Source organism: Stenella coeruleoalba (assembly GCF_951394435.1).
Source record: "Stenella coeruleoalba genome assembly, chromosome: 7".
In the NCBI taxonomy this organism is placed as follows: Eukaryota; Metazoa; Chordata; class Mammalia; order Artiodactyla; family Delphinidae; genus Stenella; species Stenella coeruleoalba.
In genome coordinates, this window is record NC_137153.1 from 27185510 (window position 1) to 27212493 (window position 26984).

Consider the following 26984-nt stretch of genomic DNA (forward strand, 5'->3'; position numbering starts at 1 on the left):
ACATTGGCTGCCAGTTCTTTTATTTTTATCATCAGTGGGAAAGAGGGAAGACATAATACATAAATGATGTTCAAAAGAAGGTTCCACAGTGATGCAAGTAGAGGGAAAAGTGAGTCATCATGGGGAACAAGGAACACGAGGACACCTGCACTCACCTGAATTCCCACAGGAGGATCATCCCAGTGTCAGAAGACAGCACCATCACTCACAATAAGTAACTGCTCTTGATTTGAACTTTGTTCATTTTATGAACTGCCTGCTATGAAACAGATATTCTGCTAAGCTCTGCGAAGCTAAGATTCTAAGGCTCATTTCAGGTCCTCCTCTGAATTCAACCTTAAAATAACTATAATATTATCAAGACTTTCCATAAACCCAGTTCTACACGCACAGGTATTTAAAAGGTTGAAGAAGTCAAGTTCAGTTTTCCATTTGGTGTTTAGAACACATCACTCTGTCATCGATTTCCATCAGGGAATAAACACCACTTACTGTATGCACATCCGTACACTTCAATCCTCATCCCAATCCTGCCCTTGGGATTCCAGGTTAAGGGGAGGAAGCGCAGGAATCTGGCTTCGAAGGGAGGCTGGAGTCTGTAGTGCACCACGCTGTCTGCATTTGTGTTTCCTGGAAAACCCTGGGAGAAAATGGAGAAAGGCGTCAATGTGTCTGCAGAATATCGTCTTCCTGTTGTCACCGCACATGCTAATGAGCAATCAATGGTTCATTTTGTTAATATGCAAATGATGCTTGCTTTTGAGAAACTCTGCTAACATTTAAGAGGGATGTGACAACCTCTCTTCAATGCCTGGATTAGTGACCATCATCTAAATTTTCCTTATTTGCAGGGTAGTTTAAGTTTCAATGGCAAAATTAAAGCAGCTGTAAACCTGCTACTTTTGAAGGCTTGCTTTTAGAAAGTTACTCATCCCCTAAATCATTTCCTAGCCTCCAAGCAGTCAAGACACTCACAAGCAGCCTCACATCCAGGACAATCAAGCACACTGGGAACCTGCAGGTTTTGCGATAAGAATCCTAGATCCAAAAATTTGAGTGCTGGGAGGGAAACTGATCAGTGTTCTAGTTCAAAACCCGTAAGTTATAAATACAAAACTCAAGCCTGAGAAAATGAAAAGATTCTGTGGAGGCAGGACAGCTATTATCCAGCATGGCCAGGACAAGATCCTGGGGCTTCGGATTTCAATCCCTGTGTTCATTGTGTGTTGTCAGGCTGCCCCAAGTCATCAGCATTTAGGGGGTGCTTGGGAGAAACACATCAATGCCACCTGCTACAAGACAGAGGTGTGCTTTCTTAGCCACAGTCATCTGGCTTCATGCTAGAAGAGGTCAGCATGAGAGCAAAGGAACTTGTTATAAGGAGTGTGACTTCTTTTTCATGGTGTTCTTTTTAATGTAAGTATCAGCAAGAAGGGAAAACAAAGAATGCATGATGTTGTTGTACATATAGCATCTTAACAGAAAACGTTGCCCCATCTAAGACCTGACCAGTTTAAGCTCTGAAAACAGAGTAAGGGCTCTCAGGTATGGGTCTCTTCTGAAAGCTACTGTCAAATGTAAAAACTATCTAAATTTCACCAATTTTTTGGAACCCACAGTGAAAACATAAAATGTATATTTTGGGATGGGTCACCTTCAAGTTCTGCACTCTTTGATTTCACAAATTTTTATTATCCAGAAGTCAAAGGTGTTCACATAATAGTTCTCCATTATAAATAAATGGAGAAATATAAATAGTTCTCCGTAATAAAATGAGGGAACAAAAGGGGTCGATGCTTTCTCATGCTCACTTGCACTAGAGGGACAAACCCACCTACCTGCCATGCAGTTAATACAAACAGCCAGATATAATTATGCAGCCCAGGAGCAAGACTCTTTAGTTCTACCAAAAATGATGCTTGCCTAGTTATTTAGCTTTGTGAAATGCTGAGCCAGGTTTAACAACCAGACCAAACAAAGCCAGTAATCAAGTTTGTGAATCATGACCACCCGGGAGATTTCCTTGGTATAAATAGATGGAACTAAAAAAACCCAGAAAACTCAAATGTAATGAGAGTGCATGTCCCAGACATTATAAAGAAAGTCGTTAGATTATAAGCCTATAAAATTCCTTACACTAACTCATCAGAATTCCAGGATAGAGTCTTGTTCCTACTTTACACATGAAAATGCTGACTTCCCCAAGGTCACAGAGGTAACAAGATGGAGAAGGATTTTGTGGAAGCTGGTTGCCACAGGTTAACTCTGCATAGGACTGCCTAGGCCACTGTTGAAACTCTGAACCTAGAGTAGGGCTTCTGAGGAAGCACTGGTGGCTCTTCGCTTCCATGGAGGACTTTTCTTCCTATTCCTATGAGCTTCATGTTTTCACTTGTTAGAACAAAGCAAGAGTGGGCCTTTGTTCCCAACATTCTATGCTCAGCCTGCACATTTATGTCTGTTCTAGAAACACCAAAGCAAAATTATATAATCCAAATAATAGATTATGCCACATTTTTAAAAGATAAACATTAGCTTAGTAAAAACTATGAGATTATTTCAGCAATAAGCCCCAAATGTCTGAGTGGCATGCCAGTAGAGATCCCTTCTACTCCAAACTCATTTCATTTAAATTTCTGTATCTTTAAAGAAATGTATCATTTATTTATATTCAAAGGAACTATTGATGGTTCTATATAGGACAAAAATAATGTAATTTCTTGAAATTAGAATTAATTAAGATAATCACATAGGTATACATGTATGTATACATAGGTACATACATTTCAAATATTTGATTGTGATTAAAATCACATATAATGAATGTTTTGTGTGCAGATCTCAGAAGTTGTAAAGAGTGTGTTCTTAATCTCCTCTATTCGTATACTATTAACATCGATTATTCTCACCTGAAATATTTCTTGACGCGTACTCTGTCTCAGAAAACAAAGAGTATTCTGTATTAAATTTCATTAAAACAACAAGAGAAATTCCTTTTGCTGTAGGGCATTGTCATCACACCAAGCTGAAGTACAGTTTTCAGAGTTTGTATTCAATAAACAAAATACTTCAGAAAGAAGTAATAATATACAAGGAAAATAAAACAATTTAAGTAGCACTCCTAGGAAATAATTTCATTATGTAGTTTATCCTGAGGTTTACAAGTTTTGTCAGCTACTAAAATAAATATCAATTTTACTTCTTACCTTGAATTACAACCTTAGAATTGCAGCAAATGTAGGAGGCAATGTTCCTCTCCTGACTGTTTATCTGGATGTCTTGGACATTGAACCTTGGATTCAAGACGGGATGCAGAGTCTGACAGATGAGCTCTCTCTACCAAATGCACCAGTAATAACCAAAACACCAGCCACAGCCACAATCACAGCATCCACCACTCCTGGAGCATTTACCTCCAGGTGCGCAGTGGGTGGGTTACATTTCAGACATTATCTCACTTAATTAGTACTCATCTTTAAAGTAGGTTTTACCAAACTGGTTTTGTACACAAGGGAGCTGTGACTTGCAGCAGATATTACCAGCTTAAGGCCACGCCCTAGGCAGTGGTGGAGATGGGAAAATGCTGCTTATACCCACATCACCCTGGGGTCCAGTGTAAAGACAGGGAGTGGACATTCTTGAATTCTTCTTTGGAGCACAGAGGCAGTGAAAAGAGCTTACCTGATATTGGCACAACGATTGTGAACACTTGAAAGAAAAGATGATGTAGGTCAAAGATTTCACTTTCATTGAACAAGAGAAATGAGTGAGTGCCTCCATGGTGGTGTTTCATTCATTAACCAAGAAGTTTGTTTTAACGCGTGAAGAAATGAAGCTCGTAAGAACAGGAAGAAAAGTCCTCCATGGAAGCGAAGAGCCACCAGCGCTTCCTCAGCAGCCCTACTCTAGGTTCAGAGTTTCAACAGTGGCCTAGGCAGTCCTATGCAGAGTTAACCTGTGGCAACCAGCTTCCACAAAATCCTTCTCCATCTTGTTACCTCTGTGACCTTGGGTAAGTCAGCATTTTCATGTGTAAAGTAGGAACAAGACTCTCTAATCCTGGAATTTTGATGAGTTAGTGTAAGGAATTTTATAGGCTTATAATCTAACCATTTCCTTTATAGCATTCCTCTGTTAGCTATTACAGAATTAAAAAAGCAAACCAACAAAACTCTTTCCACTATTGATCACCAGAACCACTTTAGCTTGATGTAGACTCAATAGTCAATAGCTTAAGGACATCCCAACTGAACGTTTTAACCACTATTAAGAACAAACATTGTTTGATAAAGTTTTCAGTTTCTACAAGCATGTTTTTTTTTTGCGGTACACGGGCCTCTCACTGCTGTGGCCGCTCCCATTGTGGAGCACAGGCTCCGGACACGCAGGCTCAGCGGCCATGGCTCACGGGCCCAGCCGCTCCACGGCATGTGGGATCCTTCCGGACCGGGGCACGAACCCATGTCCCCCACATCGGCAGGTGGACTCCCAACCACTGCGCCACCAGGGAAGCCCTACAAGCATGTTTTTTAGCTACGTGCGAAAGTGACTAGAGTCTGTGGCTTGTGGTCCACTCACATGCTATAAACGTATTTCCAAAATAATTTATTTAGAAATTGATGATGCTGGGCTTCCCTGGTGGCGCAGTGGTTGAGAATCAGCCTGTCAATGCAGGAGACACAGGTTCGAGCCCTGGTCTGGGGAGATCCCACATGCCGCGGAGCAACGAAGTCCGTGAGCCACAACTGCTGAGCCTGCGCGTCTGGAGACTGTGCTCCACAGCAAGAGAGGCCGCGATAGTCAGAGGCCCGCGCGCCACGATGAAGAGCGGCCCCCACTTGCCACAACTAGAGAAAGCCCTCGCACAGAAACGAAGACCCAACACAGCCACAAATAAATAAATAGCAAATTAGCATCATACTTAATTCTGAATATTAAAAAAAAAAAAGAAATTGAGGATGCTTCTGAAAAGCTGCCAAGTCCTCATTTAGCTTGTTTAGCCATCACATCAGTGGCATCTAAACAATCATGAGAAAGGATCGGTACGAGGCTCGTGTAGGGCCATGGTTTCTGGTGTAATGTTGAGTCATCACAATGCTGTACTGAACGACCTTCAGGATGCCTATAATGCATTTATCAGTTTAAGGTTGAAGTATTTGTGACTTAAGAAAGACTTTCACATCAATTCTTTACTTCAGTATGTGAGAGGCACTGCTTATAGCAATAGGTCTCAATGCATTAAAAATAAATGAGGATTGTCTCTACTCTCTGTCACCAGGAAATCAGGGATTCATAATTCAAGCACACTGTTAAGAGTATTTTACCACCTCTGAGGTAAGGGGTAGGATGTTGTTGGGATTCAAAAGGCACACAGAAATCCCCAAGTTCTAATTCTGGCCTTTTTAATTGCTGGACCGTGAAGATCTTAGACAAAACATTTTACCTTCCCAACTCTCAGCTTCTTCATGAGTAATGTGGGAACAGTAATAAGTATTATTGTTAAAAATAGTAATACTCTGTTCCTGTTATTTCCAGAGGTTCACAGACCATGAAAAAGTATACTAAAATTACTTCCTATAATCAGACAATGAAAAAGTTGTACTAAATTGCTTTAAAGCAAATGGTCTTGTTAATTATTTTTAATATTTTCTTGAACTGCAAAATACTACAACATTTATACATGAATAAAATTGAGGAAAGTATCCTTTCACTTTAGTTTTATCGAGTGAACTAAAAATTCAGTAACACGGTTTGTGATGCCAAATATGTGACCTTGTTACAGGGAAGAATCAAATCTGACTACATGTTGAATCTGCTTCTTTTACTTTAACCTTTGCTTCCTGTTGCTTTTGTTCACTAAAAGGATATTGTCTATACATAATGGCCTGCCTCGGGGAACCCTGCCCCTCTGCCTGAATGTTAAACCAAAGTGCCTTTGTTCAGGGAAACATCTGGACTCTGTCCACCTGTGGATGGCTGCAAGAAAGAAGAAATTAACACATCCCCTCCCCGAGGCCGGCCATTCCAGGGGATATTTGCAGAATTTATGGCCTTTTTACTTTACTTCCTCATCTCCTCTCCCTCTCTGTGCTATATAAGAAACTGGCATCCAAACCCCGGTAAGATGGTTATTTTGAGACTTTAGTCTGCCATCTTCTCTGTCTGCTGGCTTTCCGAATAAAGTCGTATTCTTTCCCTCAATACGTCATCTCTGATTTATTGGCCTGGTGTGCAGTGAGCAGAACGAACTTGGACTCGGTAACAACCTCAGTTTATCCAGATGCGGGTGCTTTGTACCAGGTGAACACTAAAGTTTTCCCTTGTGTAGATAAGTTTACCTCAACACGTTCCAGAAGGTAAAAGAATAATCTCTCCTTCGGCTTGATTAATGTAAGCAAACATCTACCTAAAGTGCACTTAAAATATTTGCTTTCCAGACATTTATGTAATATATTCTGCCATGAAAATCTCAAGTTGTGGTCAATGTGTTGGAAAAAGTATGCACTTAACCAGTATTGCCAGTTTTGGTTTATGGCCTCTTGGTGGAAGCAAATCATGAGAGTCAAAAGCAGAGACAACCATCTCTGTGTGTCCCACCACCTTCTCCTACAGCAAGAGGGAACCCACCTGCCCCATGGCTGAGCACAACTACACCACACAGGAACTCATAGCGCCTGGCCCTGAAATAATCCAAAACCCAGGGCCAATGCAGATATGTGAAACTGGGTCCTAAATGCTGCTTTTAATTGACATGCTTTTGTTATCTGTATTGTTTAGACAGCTGCAACGTAAGAAATATTATTAAAATCAAGTATTTTTCAAACACGTTGCTAAAGTTATAGGCTTTTACTTTTTTTTTTTTTTCCCTCCTGCTTGAAATATTATTAATCTAGGATGGAAGACAGCTCACCCTTCCTATGCAGCAAAAGTACATCTCAATACTCTTTCCTTCCCAATCTTTCTAAATGATCAGGAAGAAAACATTTTAGAAGACATATGGGAACATATCTTTTGCTGGCAAAGATGTTGAAAACAGAGAAAAAGTCAGAAAAAAGTTACGTCCGATGACATCAAGACCATATTTTGAAATTGTTACCGACCAGGGTTCTTGGCGTCCTTAAACTATAAAAATTGATCAAAGGCCAGACAAGAAATTCAGGCAATGCTTTATTGGGGCCCCTGCTGCAGCAGGGCAGAGCGCGAACAAATAACAGGTTCCTTTGTTTGCTTGCTCCCTAAGGGGGGGCGAGCTTGTTCCTTATATGGCAGTGGTCCCCAAACCTTTTTGGCACCAGGGACCAGTTTCATGGAAGACCATTTTTCCATGGGCCGGCAGGGGGTGGGGTGGGGGGATGTTTCAGGTGGTAATGTGAGCGATGGGGGGCAGCAGATGAAGCTTTACTTGCTCCTCTGCCACTCACCTCCTGCTGTGCAGCCTGATTCCTAACAGGCTGAGGCCTTGGGGGTGGGGACCCCTGTTATATGGCATGAGGGTAGGGGTGTGTCCAGGGGTCGGGCCAGAAGGGTGGCTTAGATGGTTTGCCCACCCCTTAGGTGGTGTTGTGTGCAGGGGGCACATGCAGTACCCTGCTTTTGCTCTGGGCTCTTCAAAAGTGGCAGTTGGGTTTTTTGGTCTCTTTGTATCTTTTGTCCAGAATTTGCCCCCAATGAGATGCACATAGTTACTTTTAGTTCTATATAGTTTCTTTGTATTTTGTTGCTCGAGGAGAGGTGTGTCGAGGTGCAAGCACTGCAGCACTGCAGCAAAGGGCTCCAGGTCCCAGCAAAGGGTCCCAGGTCCCAGCCTGTCTCAAAATCAATATATGGCTGTTGAAAACAATACTAGAACACTGCAAATAAAAGTATGTTATTTGATACATGGCACAAATTGAGTTCTGACAAATGAATTGGCTTCTAAACTTCAAGCGTAACACAAAAGAAGAAAATGAAGTATGGTTAGTGTTATAAGGAGTGCCTCAAATGAGTGTTGGGTAGTGGGCATATTCTATTAGCAGCTTCAAGGAATTAAATAAATTAATGAAATTAAAGGAATTAAAGTATTTAACTGTGAGTCTAGACTGTTTTAGGAATACTGGGAGAATAGCACTAACCCAGTGGCCTCCTGTATATGTTGAAAATAGTAATATGCAAATTGGGTGATTTGTACAAAATTTAGGAAGATTTCTCATTAAGAAGTTCCATTGACTTAAGGTGATACCAATATGTGTTTAGTTCAACATTAAACTACTTCAAATGGTAGGGAATTCCTTTAACCTACAGTTATGTTGAAGCCCTAACCCCAATTACCTCAGAATGTGACTGTATTTGAAGAAAGGGTCTTTAAAGAGGTGATTAAGGTAAAAGGAGGCCATTAGGGTGGGTCCTAATCCAATCTGACTGGTGTTCTTATTAGAAGAGGAAATCTGGACACAGAGAGGCACCAGGGAAGTGTGCACACAGAGGAAAGACCATGTGAGGACACAGCAAGAAGACAGTCATTTGTCAGCCAGGGAGAGAGGCCTCAGAAGAATCTAACCCTGCCAACACCTCGATCTGGGACTTCTAGCCACCAGAACTGTGAGAAAATACATTTCTGTTGTTTAACCATCTGAATGTGGCATTTTGTTACTGCAGCTCGAGGAAAATAATACTCTTAGCTTCTGGATTGGCCTGTGGTGGCCTTGCTGAGTGACTTGGATCAGTGAGTCCCTTATGGCTCTAAAGAGCCACAATCCATTATACTCATGACCCTCAGGGTCTCACAAGGTTTGTATGCTAGGTGGGTGCCACGTTTGCTACCGCTCTCTAAGTCTGCCTTATTTCCAAAGTAGTTTAAATTTCTCCTCAGACCATCACTGACCAGTCTAGTTCTGGCAAGCAGAAGGCACTCTCAGTGGCATTGTTGAAATTCAGGAGTTTTTCAAGTTTAATTGTGTCTGCCAGTTGAATTCCCGGAAGAGTATGTGGCTGAGAAGGACAATGATGGTGACTCCTAGCTAACTCAGACCACCCTTAACCACATTCCACACTGTCCGTGCCTAACAGACACTTGTTAATTGACTCAATTTTCAGGGCCAGTTGGTCATTTCTAGGCCTTTCCATTCTTTCTAGTGCTGGCTCCTTGTTTTTTCCTATAGAGAGGGCCAGTTCAGAGGTGTCTTCTATGAGTCATCACTCTTAAGGACTCAGGGAAATTACACTGAGTTCTTATTTTTGAAATGTGGCATCACTTATTTCTGAAATATGACAGATTAAGTGCTTTACAAGGGAATGACCATTTCTTAGTTAATGAATGAAGGGCCTTGGTCGTGCCCTCCTCAGGAGCAGAGCGTCCAGAGCTTCAGAAGGACTTGGTGTGTTCTGTCCACCTTAGCACAGGACCATGCTGGTATTTTCATGTAAGAAACTAAGGGTGTTAAACCAGATCATCTTATTAAAATAATAGAATATAAGATTGAAGGAAAGCTCCGAGGTAAGAAAGACTGAAGGAAAGGAAGAAAAGAAATCAGAACCAAAAGAGATAACAGTGATAACATCGCAGGCCTGAGTCACCATCCTGAGAAAGGCTTGCTGGTGTCTAGGAACCTGGATTTGGGGAGGGCTTTCACCACTCCCAGAATTGATAAGAGTGGCTCACTGCTGCTTAAGATGTTTATGCAAACAATGTGGTTGATGCTGAACACTTGCATTCCTTCTGGAATCTGGGATTTTGATATGTGCCAGGGAGAGGGTGCCTACATGATCATCCCCCATAAAAGCCTGGATTCCTAGGCTGAGGCTAAGCTTCCCTGGTTGGCAACATTTCACACATGTCCTCATGGCTGGAGGACTTAAGTGTGTCCTATGTGGTTCCATCGGCAGAGGACTCGAGGGAGCTTGCCTCTGGTTTCCTCCAGACTTTGGCCCACTTGCCTTTTCCTTTGTTGACTGTACTTTGTGTCCTTCTGCTGTAATAAATCACAGCTGTGAATATAACCCTATGCTGATCCCTATGAGTCCTTCCAGTGAATCATGGAGCCTGGGAGTGGCGTGGGGGACCCCAATACAGGAGTGATCACGGAGAACTGCCAGAGGCAAAGAACCCAGAGCGGAATGCAGCCTGGAGACATTCCCTATAGGACACGAGTCACCTCCATGAGAACTGCACAGAACAAGCTCTTAACATAGCATCCTCGTTTCCACCTGTCACAGATGGGCCTTACATACTAACAGGAGATCTGTTCTGCATTTCCACACTTTCAAGTAACAATCACAGGTCACAGGAAGACGCATGACACAACATACTTATATATTCCAAGCACTTTATCTAGTAACAGGACAACTCTACGAGGCTTTCTCAAGACTTGGCTTTTTTGGTGATTCCACTGCTTCTGAGAATGAGATTATTATCTTGCGCTCAATAAAACATACAAATAAATAAATGTGTTAATGTCTTTACTAACTGTTAGATTTTGGTAGACTAGTATAGGCTATGTGTGGTAGGATTAATTCTTAGATTTGTCAAAGTCCAAAAGAAGAGAACCAGGGAAGCATCAAACTTCACACTTCTCATCACAAGAAAAAGAATGTGCAATAATGTGAAGTGATGCTTGTTAACTTAACTTACTGTGGTAATCATTTCACAATATATACATATATCAGATCATTATGTTGTACACTTTAAACTTACACAATATCATGTGTCAATTACATCTCAATAAAACTGGAAACTAAATTTCACGCTAATGGTAGACATCTTGAACAAAAATTCCATTTTTAAATCATTTGTGAGGGAGAGTGAAAGCCACTGAACAACTTAACCCTTCTGAGACATTCCATATGGATTTTTAACCTCTTTCAAGAAGCTAACTGTCCATTTTAACATTAGGGAGAAGTAGACAATCCTGCAACAGTGGAATGAAAAATTCCTCCATTAAAAATTTTCTTCTCACATCAGAATATTTAGATTTATTCTACACTGCGTTTATAAGGGAAACATACTACCACAAGATTTTGCTCTCATTTATGCAAAAAATAGTAGCTCTCTTGCAGTGTTTGTCACAATTCTGATTTCAGAGGAAGTGTTAACTTAAATAGGATTTAGCCAAATTCGTTTAAAAATATGTCAAGATCGGGACTTCCCTGTTGGTCCAGTGATTAAGACTTTGCCTTCCAATGAAGGGGGTGCAGGTTCGATCCCTGGTTAGGGAGCTAAGATCCCACATGCCTCAGGGCCAGAAAAGCAAAACACAAAATAGAAGCAATATTGTAACAAGTTCAATAAAGACTTTAAAAATGGTCATACATATTTTTAATCTGTGCAAACACCATGAGTTGTCTTCATGCATTTTAACAGAAATGGAATCATATTTTGCAAATTATTCTCCAACCTCCTGTTCCCATTTAAATCACTCACGCCCTATAGATCTTTCCATGTCAGAACATCTCAGTGTTGCTCATTCTTTTTTAACAGCTGCATGCTGTTATACTGAATGGACTTAAAATGATGTACCTTTCTGATATTGATAAGCTTCTAGGCAGTTGTGGGGCTTTTGGTTTTGTTTTTTTTCATGTAGCTAGACAAGCCCCTAGTGATTAGACACGTGGAAAAGCTAAAGAGAGCATGTTGTTCCAGAGAAGTTCACATTAATATACAGCAGAGACTCTTCTCTCATGATTGGCTTCATGTCTCTCCAGCTCTGATAGATAATATCATCTAAACAAATATTTTTGGGGGGGTTTACCCATTTCTAGTGGGGCTGCACTTCTGGTTCCCTAACAACTTGCAGCTTCTGATCTGGGCAGAGTGAAGAACAAAACTAAAGGTGATGGTGGAGCTTGTGCCTAGGATGACACCCACGGGACTGAGAGAATGAAACAGCCACTGAATGATGCACGTTTGACCCTGGGGATGTCAGAGGTTTCTAAGGGAGCTTTTAATGGGCTAGTATTACAGGGTCACTTTTTAAAAACAGGTTCTACTTAAGTTGGACTGCATCCTTCTGCATATTTCTTTCTACCATCCTAGTTTCCTTCCAAACCAACGGGATGACAAACCATGCTACAATAACATGAACACATCGGTTTATATGAGGGAGTAGGGAGTTTACCCTTATCTGGGGAATTCTGAAATAGAGATTCCTGAAGGCACTATTTCTACCTGAATGTTTTGCACACTGCTAACTAGTCACTTCTTAACTGTATGAGAGAGGAGTTTTTCTATGTACCATTTCAAATCAGAATCCAGTGGTATTTTACCATTAGGCAACAAAAGATCATCAGTTTCCAAAATCTAGTGAAATTTACAATAATTGAAAAAAATTTTTGTGCTAGCAAAAGTATCCAAGAGAGAAGAATCCAAGACAGGAGCAAATATATTATCAAATTATTCATGAAATGATAATGATGTTGTGTGTTTGTGGAGTGCTTCCCATAAATGATGCCCTGAGCCAAGCACTTGGCTCAGATCACCTCACTTAATTGTCTCGACAGTGTAATCACTCTCACCTAAATATGAATCCAATCAGTCTGACTGGTTGAAATGCAAGGAAGAGTTCACTGATGTTCCCTGGTTTATAAAGAAAATTGCTTGTTATTACTTCTGTTCTGGATTATTTCACAGACTTTAGACCGAAGTTTTAGAAGAAAATTCCCCATTTTAGTTTAGCAGATCTTCCCGTTTTTATCATGTCTTAGTTATAAAAATTTCAGAAATGCAAATATATAATGTAATATAATATAATATACTCTTTACAAAAAAATAAAAGCAAAGATTTATCTCATTCACGAAAATGCTAAAAAAGCAAGCTAGCAGAATTAATGCTTTAAACGTAACACCTGACTACTACAGGCTAGTGCAGATGAATAAACGTCTATAGAAGACGAACTATAGGGACTTCTCTGGTGGTGCAGTGGTTAAGAGTCCACCTACCAATGTAGGGGACACGGGTTTGAGCCCTGGTCCGCAAAGATCCCACGTGCTGCGGAGCAACTAAGCCCGTGCGCCACAACTACTGAGCCTGTGCTCTAGAGCCCACGAGCTCTGCAACATGAGAAGCCACCGCAATGAGAAGTCCGCGCACCACAATGAAGAGTAGCCCCCGTTCGCCACACTATACAGAAGGACTATATGATGAACAGCATCAAATTTATAATCATTGGGCAAACTACGAGGTACGATTTGAAATATACTAGAAATGGTCAGTGTCTTTCAAAATATCCCTTCTAGTCTTCCCCACAGTGTCTAAGGGGCCACCATGGCATTGAAATATTGATATACTGTGAATCTCAAAGACTTTTCAATCTTAAGAAGTGTCTTTCTGAAATGGAACTACCCTTTGTGGCATTCTTTTATTTTTTTAATTAATTAATTTTAAAAATAGATCTTTATTGGAGTATAATTGCTTCACAATACCGTGTTAGTTTCTGTTGTACAACAAAGTGAATCTTTTAAGTCAGGGTCTCTCATCCATTTATTCATCCAACAATATTACTTGAACCACAATTGTCAGCAGGCACCGTGTAAGGCTCTGAAGAGGACAGGGGACAGAGGCAGAGCTTTCCTAGAAAAGCTCACATTTTCACCTCCTTTATTCTCACCTGAGAGCAGCTGACACAGAAAGAGCAGGAGAAAATGTTGATGTCTGAGTAGGTAAGAGGGAAAGGACAGAACACTTTCTTTGACCACCTTACTATGAGCTGCTGTGGGCTGGCTCTGCGGACAGAACATAAAACATGTGGAAAGACCGTGCCTGGGTAAGTGGTTTCTACATGGACTATTTCTAAGACAGTGTTATGCTCTTACAATTTCTCACTTTCATTTGTATAACTGTCTCTGCTCTGAGTACATTTCAGAGAAAAATCTTAAGTGAGCATTCAAGTAAAGCAATGAAAATGTACTGCCGTGTGATCAAGCGGGTATTTTAGCGATTTATAATTATGCCTCTAGCATATAAAATGCTCCACACTTCACAAGTTGGGCTTGTTAGGAGGCAGATAAATTCATGAATATGTGCAGTCTCTATTATAGCTCTATCCTGGACTATTTTTCTTAAAGATTTTTATAGCTGCATATGAGGTGATTTTAAGAAAAATACTTTGACTACATTTTTCATTTTAAATACTCACTACAAATTGTGTAGGAATATTCAAAGATAGAATTCTCCTGTTCACCTCCTGTCTTGAAGAAGCTTTTACTTTGTGTTTTGGAGTGACATAAAGTCACTTTGACTTTGTGTTTGAAAGTGACATAAGTGTGGTAGGTGTCCTGATACAAGGATGGCATTTTCGGTTCCATGCCTGTTTCTCAAAGGTTCAATTAAGCACAGAGGACCGGGTGACTTCCTTACTGTTTCTGTGTGGGCTCCGCCTGTTCCATCACTGAGTCCGCCTGTCATCCTCGTGCAAACTGTTACAGGCCCCATGGGGTCTGTGTCCTGGCTTCCATGTTGGACCCATTAGGAGAGCCCTGGGGGACCATATGAGTTGCCCACAGGGTCCTACCTGAGCTCAGGGGAGTAAAGGGGGAGATTGAGGGCAGTGAGAACTCAGCACTGCTGCCCCTGGGCTCCCTCCCTGGAGGTAGTGATGAATGCCCAGACCTAAGAGCCTTCTGCCCATGTTTGCTGCACATATAAACTTAGTGAGGCAGTGATGAATTTGTGGAGAAAACAATATTTTTTTAAGTCAGAAGAACTAAATTAGAGTTCCTGACCTGTTGTGATTCCAACTTTGTATACATCTCTTAATCTCCATGAACCTCCATTTTTCTGTGCAAAAGAGAGGTAACAGTGATTGCCCTGACTACCTCCACGCTGGAAGATGTATTGGTGTTTTATGTACAATGAAAAACTATACAGGAGTTCCATGGCCAACGGTTTGTAGAATGAGGCAAGGTAGAATAAAAAGTGACAGAAGAAACAAGAACAGAAAGACGAGGTGTTCTTTTCTTTTAAACAATAACGAATTCACTGAGGAGTCTGAAAAGTGCCAGGAGCTGGGTGCTGCAGAGGCCAGCGGACACCATGGAAACCTCAGCGGGATGACCAGTGTTTCAATGTTACATCACCATTAACTAATAGGAAGCCAGTTTCCTCTCCCTGACTTTCAGAGAACTAAGGATCGTATATTTTGGAAAATAAGGTTGAAAATGAGAATAAAGGGTGAAGATGATTGGACTGCAAATTTTTTTAAAAATTTCCTATTTTCCTGCTGCCTCAACACCCAGGGGACCAGGTGCGTGGGTGTGCCCAGACTGGTTCCTGCCCCAAGATTCCCTTTTTTGCCCTCCCCGACTGTGACCTAGACATTCCAAGAAACAATGAAATCTCCTCAAGTCTTGTTTCTGCTCCACCCAGACCTGCCCAAGGTCCTCACTCTCTCTCGACTCCCCACCTGCTAGGTGGCTGCTGCATGGTGAGGTGCGCCCTGTCTTCTCCTCTAGGACCTGTGAGTATAATAAACCCTTTCATTTCTTTTGCAGAAATATTGCAGTGGCCCTTAAAGACCCTACAAGGGGGACTTACTACCCCATTTACAATGATACTGGCAGCAAATGGAATTTTAATTCCAAATATATGCAGTTTGGGAAAGCTAGATGATTTCCTATACAGACTATCTAGAAGGTTCTGTTGGCTCCTAGGCACCCAATAAGCTATTAGAGAGTCTGTTTCCTGGACGTTGGCTCACAATAGCTCAATTTCTCAGGCCCCATCTTTATTTTCATTCTCCCCATTTACACTGGGTGCTTATGACTATCAGCCATGGTTTATGACTAATAAAACCCTGTTGTGTAAAGTGCACTAGAGTGAGGACCTTGCACAACAGGTGATTTAGGCATAAGAAGCTATCCTTCTGCTGTATTCTTTTAAAATACTGAATAATTTTTTAAAACATGAATTACAAGTTGTCAGGGATGTCAGTCATGTACACGCGGATATGCAACTAAAACTGTGCAGGTGTATCCCTCAGATTGTTTAGTGCTTCAATTCATTTCTGAAAGACATTTTGTGCTAAGTGAATGTAATCTAACATATAATTTTGGTATGTTTTATGAAAGGGACAATCATACTTCCCACTATTATCATTTAATTAATATGAAAAGAGTTAGTTTGGCTTTTGCTCAATTTTGAATGTGATTTTTAAATCTCACTTTATTAATTTAGATGAACTATAGAACTATGGTATACCATAGTATCAGCAATTCAGAAATCCTCAATGCAGTTTAACTTTCAACCTGTTCCAAGAGGATTTAAGGGCATCGTAATGTCCCAGGGCTGTAAAAATTTGCTTGTGGATGCATTAAGCATATGCTTATCTCACATACAACTTTTCAGTCTTAGAATGAATGGTTTTTGTGAATTAAAAATTATTCTGCAAAAATTAGCATAGCTGTCCTTGCCTTTAAACATCACTCTGGTGAGCTGGTATTAGGAATAATGAGAAGAAACTTGTATCAACCCTGCCCCCCACCACTGATTAAACTACAATATGCTCTATACGCCATGAATCACTTCTTTTAAGAAAGCTATCTTATCGGATGGCAGCTGCTTATACCTGGAAATGTAGAAAATACTTCACTCACACCGTTTACGGAGACTAACTGATGAGGAAACACCCAAGGCAGAGACAAATGAGACGGAGCTGTGCACTCAGGGATGCACAGGCTGGGATGCAGGAAGCAAAACTAGCACCAAGTGGCCCCTGACCTGACGTGATTCTGCAGGGAATTGCAGCAGATACGTTGGCTGGGAAATCAGGCAACGCTCCAGGAGGAGGAGGCTGCAGATTTGTAATTTAATAACGAGGAATTTAAACTGTTGCCACGAAAGGAGGGGCATTTCTAGTAGAGCAAACCTCCATGCAAAGGCCCGGACCTGGAAGAAGGCGGCGCACTCTCCGGACAAGCAGGATGCTGGGTGGAACTTGGCTGAAGTTTAGGAAACAGGATGGTGAGAAGAGTCTGGGGAGTCAGGTCAGGGCCACTCTGTGAGGGGCCCTGAGTGTGAGAGTAAGGAAGTGAGACCACAGTCTCCAGGCAAGGGGGTGCCCAGGGAGGCACAGGGGAGAGGGGGGAATATGCCCACCTTCTCTGGGGGAAGATGCCTCCCCCCTCCCCCGGCCCCACAGGGGTGGGAGGTGAGGCTGGGGGATTTGCTTCAGAACACAGACGGGAATCTACTGTTATAGACTGCATCTGAAATGAAGAAAATTAGTAATCAGTAATGAGTTAAAATAGAGATCATTTCATTTGGAATTAGACAAATCCTTAAAAGGTGCTACATACACATGGAAGTTCATTTATCTTCTGGTGCAGAGTCAGGTTTTGGTTTTAGTTTTGTTTGTTTTCCCTTTTTTCTAACCAGCCACAATGAAATCAGGGTTGGTGTAGAGTTCTCAGTAGCAGTGACTCCATTCTGGAGGGAGAGGCAGTGAGCAGGGTCTCACCTCCTTGCCTGAATGCAGCTCACCAAGCTCTCAGGCAGGAGGGCGAGCACCCTGCCGTCTTCCACGGTCCCGAGCCCTCATCCTTCTCCAGCCCGAGGTCTGAGAGGTGAGCGGTCCCTCCTTCCTCAAGGGCACAGCCCTGCCTTCCCCTCCTCAGGAGTCTCTCCTGGGATGAGCCCTGGGTGTGGGGCCCGGAGAGGCTGCCCCCGGCAGCTCCCTGTAGTACTGAGGGCTCCTCCCAGCGTTTGCCAGCAGCTTCCATGCTGGTGCTTGTTAGGGCCGCTGGGCTGGGAGGACGGGACCCACAGAAATGTGTCATTTAGTGAATCCACAAAGTGGCATCACTCAGCCTGGGTTGTTAGGATCACACCCAGATGGCCCTCAGGAAACATCCAATAGAAATTGGTAAGTGTCAGTCACCTGAAATGTACCTAGAGAGAGGAGATTCTGGGGCCACTTGGAAGGGAAGGGTTTAGGGGACTGGCAGAGCCAATGACAGCCAGACACAGGATAAGATAAGGCCTGGGTGGGTCAATAGGGAGACATTAGATGAAGTCATTAAAGGAGCTCAGGGTCAGGGTCTAACTGCAATACTAATTTTTTTATCAAATCAAATCCTGGCCACGTACTTCCTTGTGTGGAGTGAAGGCTGCCTTAGAAACTGGCATGTTTTTATATCTACAGTACTTCTCTCACTTCCTGAACAAGTATTGGCCTGGGAGCATTGTCAGTGCCCTTGAATTTTTGTGGGGTGTCCAGGCATGCAGTGTTCCATTTCCAGCAGCATCTGGAGAGATGGACACCACCCTCAGCAGAGGGAGCAGAGCTGTGTTTGAGAGGAAGCATCTCCAGTTATACAAGGTCAATTGGTTCTCTGTAAAAAGTGATACTATCCACATGCAGTTTAAAAGGCCCTTGTAGACATCACACATAACAGGTTGGCAGAGTAAAGACTCTTCTTCCAGCAGTGACGAGAATATGTTCCTGTTTTGATTTAAGTACATAACCAGAAACAGACTAAAAAGGCATTATAGAAACTATAGAAATGAGTCAAAGATCTACAACAACCAAGCGAACGCACAATCAAAAAGAGTCACATTTAAAAGGGTAGGAAACCTGCGGCATTTTTTAGTCATTTTTTAGTGCAGCTTGAGGAAAGTGGCAGCCAGATCCCCAGCCCCCTTTTGCAAACCTGAGAGAGATCAGACTGATCTGCAATGTTCTAACCTGTCTGTGGGCTGCCTAAGGATTGGTCTTTTGACACCTAACTCAGAGTTCAGACAAACAAAAATGGCTCAGATCTCAGAATAAGGGAGCCATGGGAAGCAGCGGGTATGATTTGTAAAAACAGTTGCAAAGGTAACTATAGACCCACAGACACCAAGGGCAAGAGATTACTGATTGAGGAGTACAATAGAACAGCTAAGGCCCCAAGAGTAAGCAAGAGTGAGACTCTTAGAAAAGTAAGACATTTAAAAGCAGATGTATAAATAGAAGAACTGGGGGAAAAAAAAACACACGCACTGGTCCAGAGACAACACAGGCCTGAAAAGACCCTAAGACATCACATTAGGCTGATTACAAAGGTCTTCCCCTGTGGAGAGTAAGTATAAGAAGACTGGGAGAGGTGGCTGTTTTTTAAAATGCCCAGTTTTCAACAAAAGATCACCAGGCATACAAAGAAACAGTAAAACTAGGCTCATTCAAAGGAACAAAATAAATATCCAGAAACCATACCTCAAGAAACAGGTTTGGACTTACTGGAAAAAGATTTTAGAACAACTATCTTACATATGCTCAAAACGTTAAAGGAATACACCAACAAACAACTAAAGGAAATCAAGAAAACAATGAAATGAAAATGAAAGCACAACTTACCAAAACTCATGGGATGCAGGGAAAGCAGTACTTAGAGGAAAGTATAATATAAAAGCTTACACTGAAAAAGAAGAAACATATCACAATCAGCCACCTAACCTTACACCTTAAAGGACTAGAAAAAGAAGAACAAATTAAATTGAAAGCTCAAAGAAGGAAGGAAATAATAAAGATTAAGACTAGAAAAACAGAAAAAATCCGTGAAACCAAGAGTCGGTTCTCTGAAAATCAACAAAATGGACAAATCTTTAGCTAGATTGACTAAGGAAAAGAAAAAAAAGAAGACTCAAATAATTGAAATCAGAAATAAAGACAAAGACATTGCTACATATTTAACAGAAATAAAAGGAGTATAAGAGATTACTATGAACAACTGTACACTAAAAAACTGGATAATCCAGGTGAAATGGATGAATTCCTAGAAACACATAACTTACCAAAACTAAACCAAAAAGAAACAGAAAATTTGAATAGACCTAGTAAGGAGATTTAGTTGGTAACCAAAAGTTTCCTGGCAAAGAAAAGCCTTGGACCGGATGACTTCATGGATGAATTCTACCAAATATTTAGAAGAGCTAAGAAGAACCAACACCAATCCTCTCAAACTCCTACAAAACTTAAAGGAGAAGGAACACTCTCTAATTCATTCTGAGGCCAGCATTTCTCTGATACCAAAGCCACATAGACATTACAAGAAAAGACAACTGTAGACCAACATCCCTTATAAACAATGATGCAAAAATCCTCAACAAAATACTGGTAAATCAAATTTAGCAGCATATTAAAAGGATTATACACCATGACCAAGTGGGATTTATTTCTGGAATGCAAGGGTGGTTCAATATACAGAAAACAAGCAATGTCATATACTGCATTAATGAAATGAAGGGGAAAAGCACAGGACCATCTCAATTGATATAGAAAGAGCACTTGACAAAAGTCAGCACACTTACATGATCAAAGCACTTAAGAGACTAAGAACAGAAGAAACTACCTCCACATAATAAAAAGCCATATATGAAAAACCCACGCTGAACATGATAGTTTTTGGTGGAAGGTTGAAAGCTTTTCCTCTAAGATCAGGAACAAGACAAGGATGTTAGATTTTGTCACTTCTGTTCAACATAATACTGGAAGTCTTACACAGAGAAATTAGGCATGAAAGACATCCAAATTGTTAAGTAAGAAGTAAAATAATCTCTGCAGACAACATGATTTTATATGTAGAAAACCCTAAACATCCCCACCCCCGCAAAATTGTTAGAACTAATCAGGGAACAATGTTTCGGGATACAAAATCAATACACAAAAATCAGTTGCAATTCAATACACTAGTAAGGAACAATCCAAAAATAAAATTAAGAAAGCAATTCCATTTACAACATTATCAAAAAGAATAAAATACTTTGGAAAAAGCTTAGTCAAGGAGGCAAAAAACTTGTACTCTGAAAACTACAAAACATTGCTAAAAGAAATTAAAGACAAAAATAAATGGAAAACCATTCTGTGCTCATGGATTAGAAAACTTAATATTTTTAAGATGTCAATGTTTCACAAAGTGATCTACAAATCATTTTCAACAAGGGTACCATGTGTTCAGAAAGGACAGTCTTTTCAACGATTGGTGCTGGGAAAATTGGATATTCACATGTAAAGGAATAAATTGGACCCTTACCTTATACCATCTACAAAAATTAACTCAAAATGGATCAAAGTCCTACACATAAGACCTAAAACTATAAAACACTTAGAAGAAAACATAGTATAAAAATTTCATCACATTGGATTTGGCAATGATTTCTTGGATATGAAACCAAAAGTACAGACAACATAAGCCAAAATAGACAACAATATAACATATAGCTATAAATGCTTACATTGAAAAAGAAGAAATATCAAAACATAACAGAATTTAAAACTTGGATACATCAAAGAACATTATCAACAGAGTGAAAAAGGCAACCAATGGAACAACAGAAAATATTTGCAAATCATATATATGATAAGGGGTTCATATCCAGAATATATAAAGAACTTTGTACATCTCAACAACAAAAAAATCAATCTGATCTTAAAATGTACAAAGTACTGCAATAAACATTTATCTAAAGAAGATACACAAATGCCCAATAAGCACAGAAAAAGATGTTTGTTAGGGAAATACAAATCAAAACCAGACTAAGATATTACTTCACTCGCTTTAGGTTGGCTATTTTTTTTTTTTAATGGAAAATTAGATGTGCCGGCAAGGATATATAGGAAACTTCGTGCACTGCTGGTAGGAATGTAAAACAGTGCAGCCACTTGCATGACCGTTATGGCAGTTCTTCAAAAAATTAAAACTAGAATTACCATATGATCCAGCAATTTCACTTCTGGGTATATATCCAAAAAAGTTGAAAGAAGGGTCTCAAGGAGATATCTGTACACTCATGTTCACAACAACATTATCCACCATAGCCAAAAGGTGGAAATAATCCAAATATCTACTAACAGATGAATGGATTAAAAAAATCTGGGATATACATACAGTGGAATATTATTCAGCCTTAAAATGAAGGAAATTCTGACACATGCCACAACATGGATGACCCTTGAAAACATTACGTTAAGTGAAAGAAGCTAGTTACAAAAGAACAAAAATTATATGATTCCACTTATATGAGGTATCTATTCAAATTTATAAAGCCAGTAAAATGGTGATTGCCAGAGCCTGCAGAAAGAAAGGAAATGGGAAGTTAGTTTTTAATGGGTAGCAAGTCTCAGTTTGGGACGATGAAAGAAGTTCTGATGGATGGACTTGGAGGGCATTGTGCCGAATGAAAGAAGTCAGATAGAGAAAGACAAACACTGTATGATATTACTTACACGTGGAATCTAAAACCTATAACAAACTAGTGAATATAACAAAAAAGAAGCAGACTCACAGATATAGAGAACAAACTAGTGGTTACCGGGGGTAGGGGTGCAAAAAAAGGGTGGGGAGTGGGAGGTACAAGCTATTGGGTGTAAGAGAGGCTACAAGGATGTGTTGTACGACACGAAGAATATAGCCAGTATTTTGTAATAACCGTAAATGGAGTGTAACCTTTAAAAATTGTATAAAAAATATACACATTCAATAAATATTAGTTGTTTTACCTCTCAAAAAAATTCTGAAGCTGAATAGTGGGGTGATAGTGACACAACAGTGTGAATGTACTTAATGCCACTTAAAATACTTAAAAGGATAAATTATATGTTATATATATTTTACCACAATAAAAATTTAAACAAAGTAAAAGTGCATTTTCATTTAGGTGAATGTTAGCAATGAGACCCAGACTGATACAATGAGAAACAGAAAGTTTCCTGCCTATGAACTCCCTGTGGTAAAGGGAAACTCTACTCATCCCAGCCACGGCTGCAGATTTCCTGGACACTCTGGGTGGCTGCCACCAGGCCCATCCTCAATTTCATGTCAGTGACACAAAGCCCATTGCGACTGTACCCTGTTTGGTGTCACGCAGTGGCAGGACACGACAGAATTTCTCAGTTCCTACCAAGGGAATATAGTTATCATCAACTTCACACAGTGAGAGTCTCAAATTGCCCACAATCTTATCTAGCTCTTGCCAGCAGGAACACTTTTTTATCTTAAGGTAATGAACGCTGAATCATTAATACAAATCAAGAGCTGGACGACGGAAAGTTACACACCCATGATTCAATCAAGATAAACGCGGAGAGTCCACATCCTCCCAACCCCTGTGATGTGGATGCTTATATTACCCAGCTATGATGAGCCAGTTCTGACTGAAACTGCTTCCCACTGAAAATGGGGAGCAGAAAGTCTCCCAGGAGATTGCCTGTTAGGCAGCCTCCCCACTGTTTCTTGGGGAACACAGTGCAGTAAACAGATCATCTCAGGGGGCTGTCAAATAGACAAAACAGGAGTGAAGGTAACAAAATCAGCCCTAGCAAACAACGTAAACTGGCATTAATAAGAAGAAAATGGTGATTGAAAGAAAAGTATTACTTGAAAGTAATAAAGCCAAAATCAGGCGAAAAAAGCAGAAAGCAAAACCAAAGTAAGTGTAAATGAGAAAATAAATTAAAATGAAATTTGAAAATGACCTAACAACTTCTTAATAGAGAGAACTGAATCCACTCAAGCTCTTCAGGCTCCAACCTGGAGGCAGGTAAAGTGAGGTGTGAACAATCAAGGCCACTTGCTTCTGTTCTGCAGGTGACAGCTGAGCTAGGACCCTTACCTGTGCACCTCTCCCCTGCATCCTCCTTTCACCCTTCCTCCCCTTCCCTGGTTGATTCTTGGCCTAAGGTAGTTCTTGAGGACCAGGCATTGGGTTCAGATTGATTTAGGGAATAATACACATCTTGATGCATCTTGAGGGCTTCCTATGACTGAGGAAAGGACCAGTAAAGGACAAAGACTCAGGAAAAACTCATGTTCAGAGAGGTTGTGTCCAGATAGGAGTGCAGAAAAGCAAAGCCTGGCCTAGAACTGCTCTGTCTCTCATTTCCCTGAACCAAGATGCCCCAGGTCCTGAGCTGAGCAAGTCCACACCCCTTTATGAAGCAGGGGATGCGTTTTGTCCAACACTGAACTCCTCATCGCTGGCTTCCAAACCTGGCAGGAATATGTGTGTCTATTCTACATCTCACTCCTAGTAGGGAGACAGAATTCACAGAGGCACCAAACAATCCAGCACCTTTGTTTCTATGTGGAACCTTGAGCAAAGACAGCAGACCCCTAAGAACAGAGCCACAGCCTGGGCTGGGACAACAGCAAAACCACATCACATAGATGTCCATTCAGGATCCTGAGGTCAGCAGTTCTCCAGGTCTTTTCTGACCACTGCCTTTGGGCACACCCTCACCTCCTAAACCCAGCCCGAAGGTGACCCAGACTTGCCTCTGCCCCACCAAGAACACGATTGCATTGTAAAGTCTTCCTCCCTCTCATCCTCTCTTTCTTCTGTGTGCTCTGGGAATCTATCTCACTGCAGGTAATTAATAATATAATAATAATAAACAGGAAAATGAAGGGCTACTTTAATTATACGTTAGAATATTCCAGAGTAACACAGAAATTGACCATTGTGTAACTCTGAGTCTCAGTTTCTTCGTCTGTAAGACGAAGACACTCATGGAGAAAGATTAAATGATATGACGCACCTGAAATGCTTATGACCATGCCTGGCTCACAGTAAACACTCAGTAAATGTTAGACACCAACCACGGTTCTTCACCTTGACACAAACTCCAGTCTCCCTTTCTAGATGCCACTCCGTGTAGTACTCAGGAGTGCTGTTTGCTCATTTTCTCACATTCCATTTGCCATGGAGTCCAGAAGCATTTCTTATCCATTTCTGGTCAATTCCAGATTAATCTTCTTCTTCCCTTACAAAAAGTGGGCACAACAAACAAAATGAGAAAGTGCCTCTTTTCCTTTACGATAAGCATCGTTTGCCTATAGCCACCTCTGTCCTTCCAGGCCACTGTCATGTTCACGTTGAGATATATTGGAGTTCTTACTCTGGAACCTGTGAATGTGAACTTATTTGGAAATCTGGTCTTTGCAGAAGTCACCAAGTTAAGATGAGGTCATGACAGTGGACCCTAATCCAATATGACCTGGGTCCTTATAAGAAGAGAAGAGACATGCACAGAGGGAAGATGAAATAAAGACACAGAGGAGAACACCCCATGACAGTGGAGGCAGAGATTGGAAGGATGATCTGCAAGCCAAAGAACTCCAAGAATTACTGACAACATCAAAACTAAGAGAACGACCTGGAAGAGATTCTCCCGGGACCCTTGCCCTGCCCGTGCCCTGCCAAGACATTGATTTTGGACTTCCAGCCTCCAGAATTATGAGAGAATAAACTTCTGTTGTTTTAAGCCCCTCATTTTCCAGTACTTTGTTACAGCAGTCCTAGGAAACTAATACAGGGATAGATTTAACTCCTTTCAATTTAAAGGTGCCCTGTACTGTTTGACAGGGGAGGGTTTTCAAAAGACCCTAGATATCACAGTCAGGCTCCTTTAATAAGTGATTCATGTATTTATTATTTATTTAATCTAAGGATAGAAAACCTATTGGTGGTATAATTCACTGACCATTTCACTTATTATTACTTGGGGATATATGGATGAAAAAAGTGTTGCCACATTAATTTTGCATTCCATTCTGACGACATTTTTTGGTAACTCTCAAATTTTCTTCCAATATGTAGGAGCTTTTCCTATGTCTGAATTTTCCATCAGTGGGAACTTTAGCTAATAAAGCGTTTGCTGCAGCATACACAAGAGCTCCCCAGGGATCTCTTTCCACCGCTCAAGTAATTTTTCTCTTCTCTCTCTTCTAAAAAAGAAGGATATTGAATCATTAAAATGTTCAAAGCTCTGAGAGGAAGATAAGCCATTCAGGTTGAATGATTAAGAACATTAAAAAACACAGAAGAGAAGACAGGAGTTCAAATCCAAATAAACTTCATTTGTCTAATGCACATCGAACATCATGTATTTTGAACTTCTCTCCCTTGGCCATAGGTGTAGTGTGAGGCTAAGTTCTGGTATTTCCACCGCCTGCCCTTCTTCATTCTTACTCACAGCTCCTTCTAGAAAAATGCCCTGACCTTTGACTCTTCTTCAAAACTGCTCTTCCTTATCTCTTAACTGATCCCTCCTCAAGGACAAAGTGAAAGGTGGATTATGCCAATAAAATAAGCAGAGGGTTTCAAGCATACCACAGGGTAATTGGGAAAACGACTGGAAGATGAGTCATGTGCTTCAGGTCTGGAGCTCACCCTATAGGTATTTAGGGTGCATGGCAGACAGATGCACTCCTGTCCATGCATCCAAACCTCTGTAATATAATCTCAGAGACAGCTTATCCTTTTATATGCCAGAAGAAAGTCACCTCACCATAAAACTCTGAGAAGAGAACATAGGCAAAACATTCTCTGACGTAAATAGTACCAGTGTTTTCTTAGGTCAGTGTCCCGAGGCAATAGAAATAAAAGCAAAAATAAACAAATGGGACCTAATCAAACGTACAAGCTTTCATACAATAAAGGAAACTATAAACAAAATGAAAAGACAACATACGGACTGGGAGAAAATATTTGCAAATGACGCAACCAACAAAGGCTTGATTTCTAAAATATACAAACAGCTCATACAACTCAACAACAACAACAACAAAACCCAACTGAAAAATGGACAGAAAACCTAAATAGGTATTTCTCCAAAGAAAACCAAAAAATGGTCAACATGCACATGAAAAGATGTTCAGCACTGCTAACTGTTAGAGAAATGCAAATCAAAAGCACAATGAGGTACCACCTCACACCAGTCAGAATGGCCAGCATTAAAAAGTCTACAAATAACAAATTCTGGAGAGGGTATAGAGAAAAGGGAATCCTCCTACACTGTTGGTGGGAATGTAAACTGGTGCAGCCACTATGGAAAACAGTATGCAGGTTCCTCAAAAAACTAAAAATAGAGTTGCCATATGATCCTGAAACCCCCCTCCTGGGCATATATCCAGAGAAAACTATTATTAGAAAAGATACATGCACCCCAATGCTCATTACAGCACTATTTACAATAGTCAAGACATGGAAACAACCTAAATGTCTATCGACAGATGAATGGATAAAGAAGATGTGGGGCTT

General features: G+C 40.8%; 1 protein-coding gene across 1 annotated transcript in view; it reads right to left on the reverse strand.

The window, feature by feature from the left end:
- The window catches only part of LOC307188676 (contactin-associated protein-like 3), a 188053-nt gene that overhangs the window by 99682 nt on the left and 61387 nt on the right, over window positions 1–26984 (reverse strand). Inside the window, exon 4 of the mRNA XM_079926128.1 lies at window positions 493–640. Within this exon, the coding sequence (XP_079782254.1) occupies window positions 493–640 (148 nt within the window). The remainder of the gene's footprint in view (window positions 1–492; window positions 641–26984) is intronic.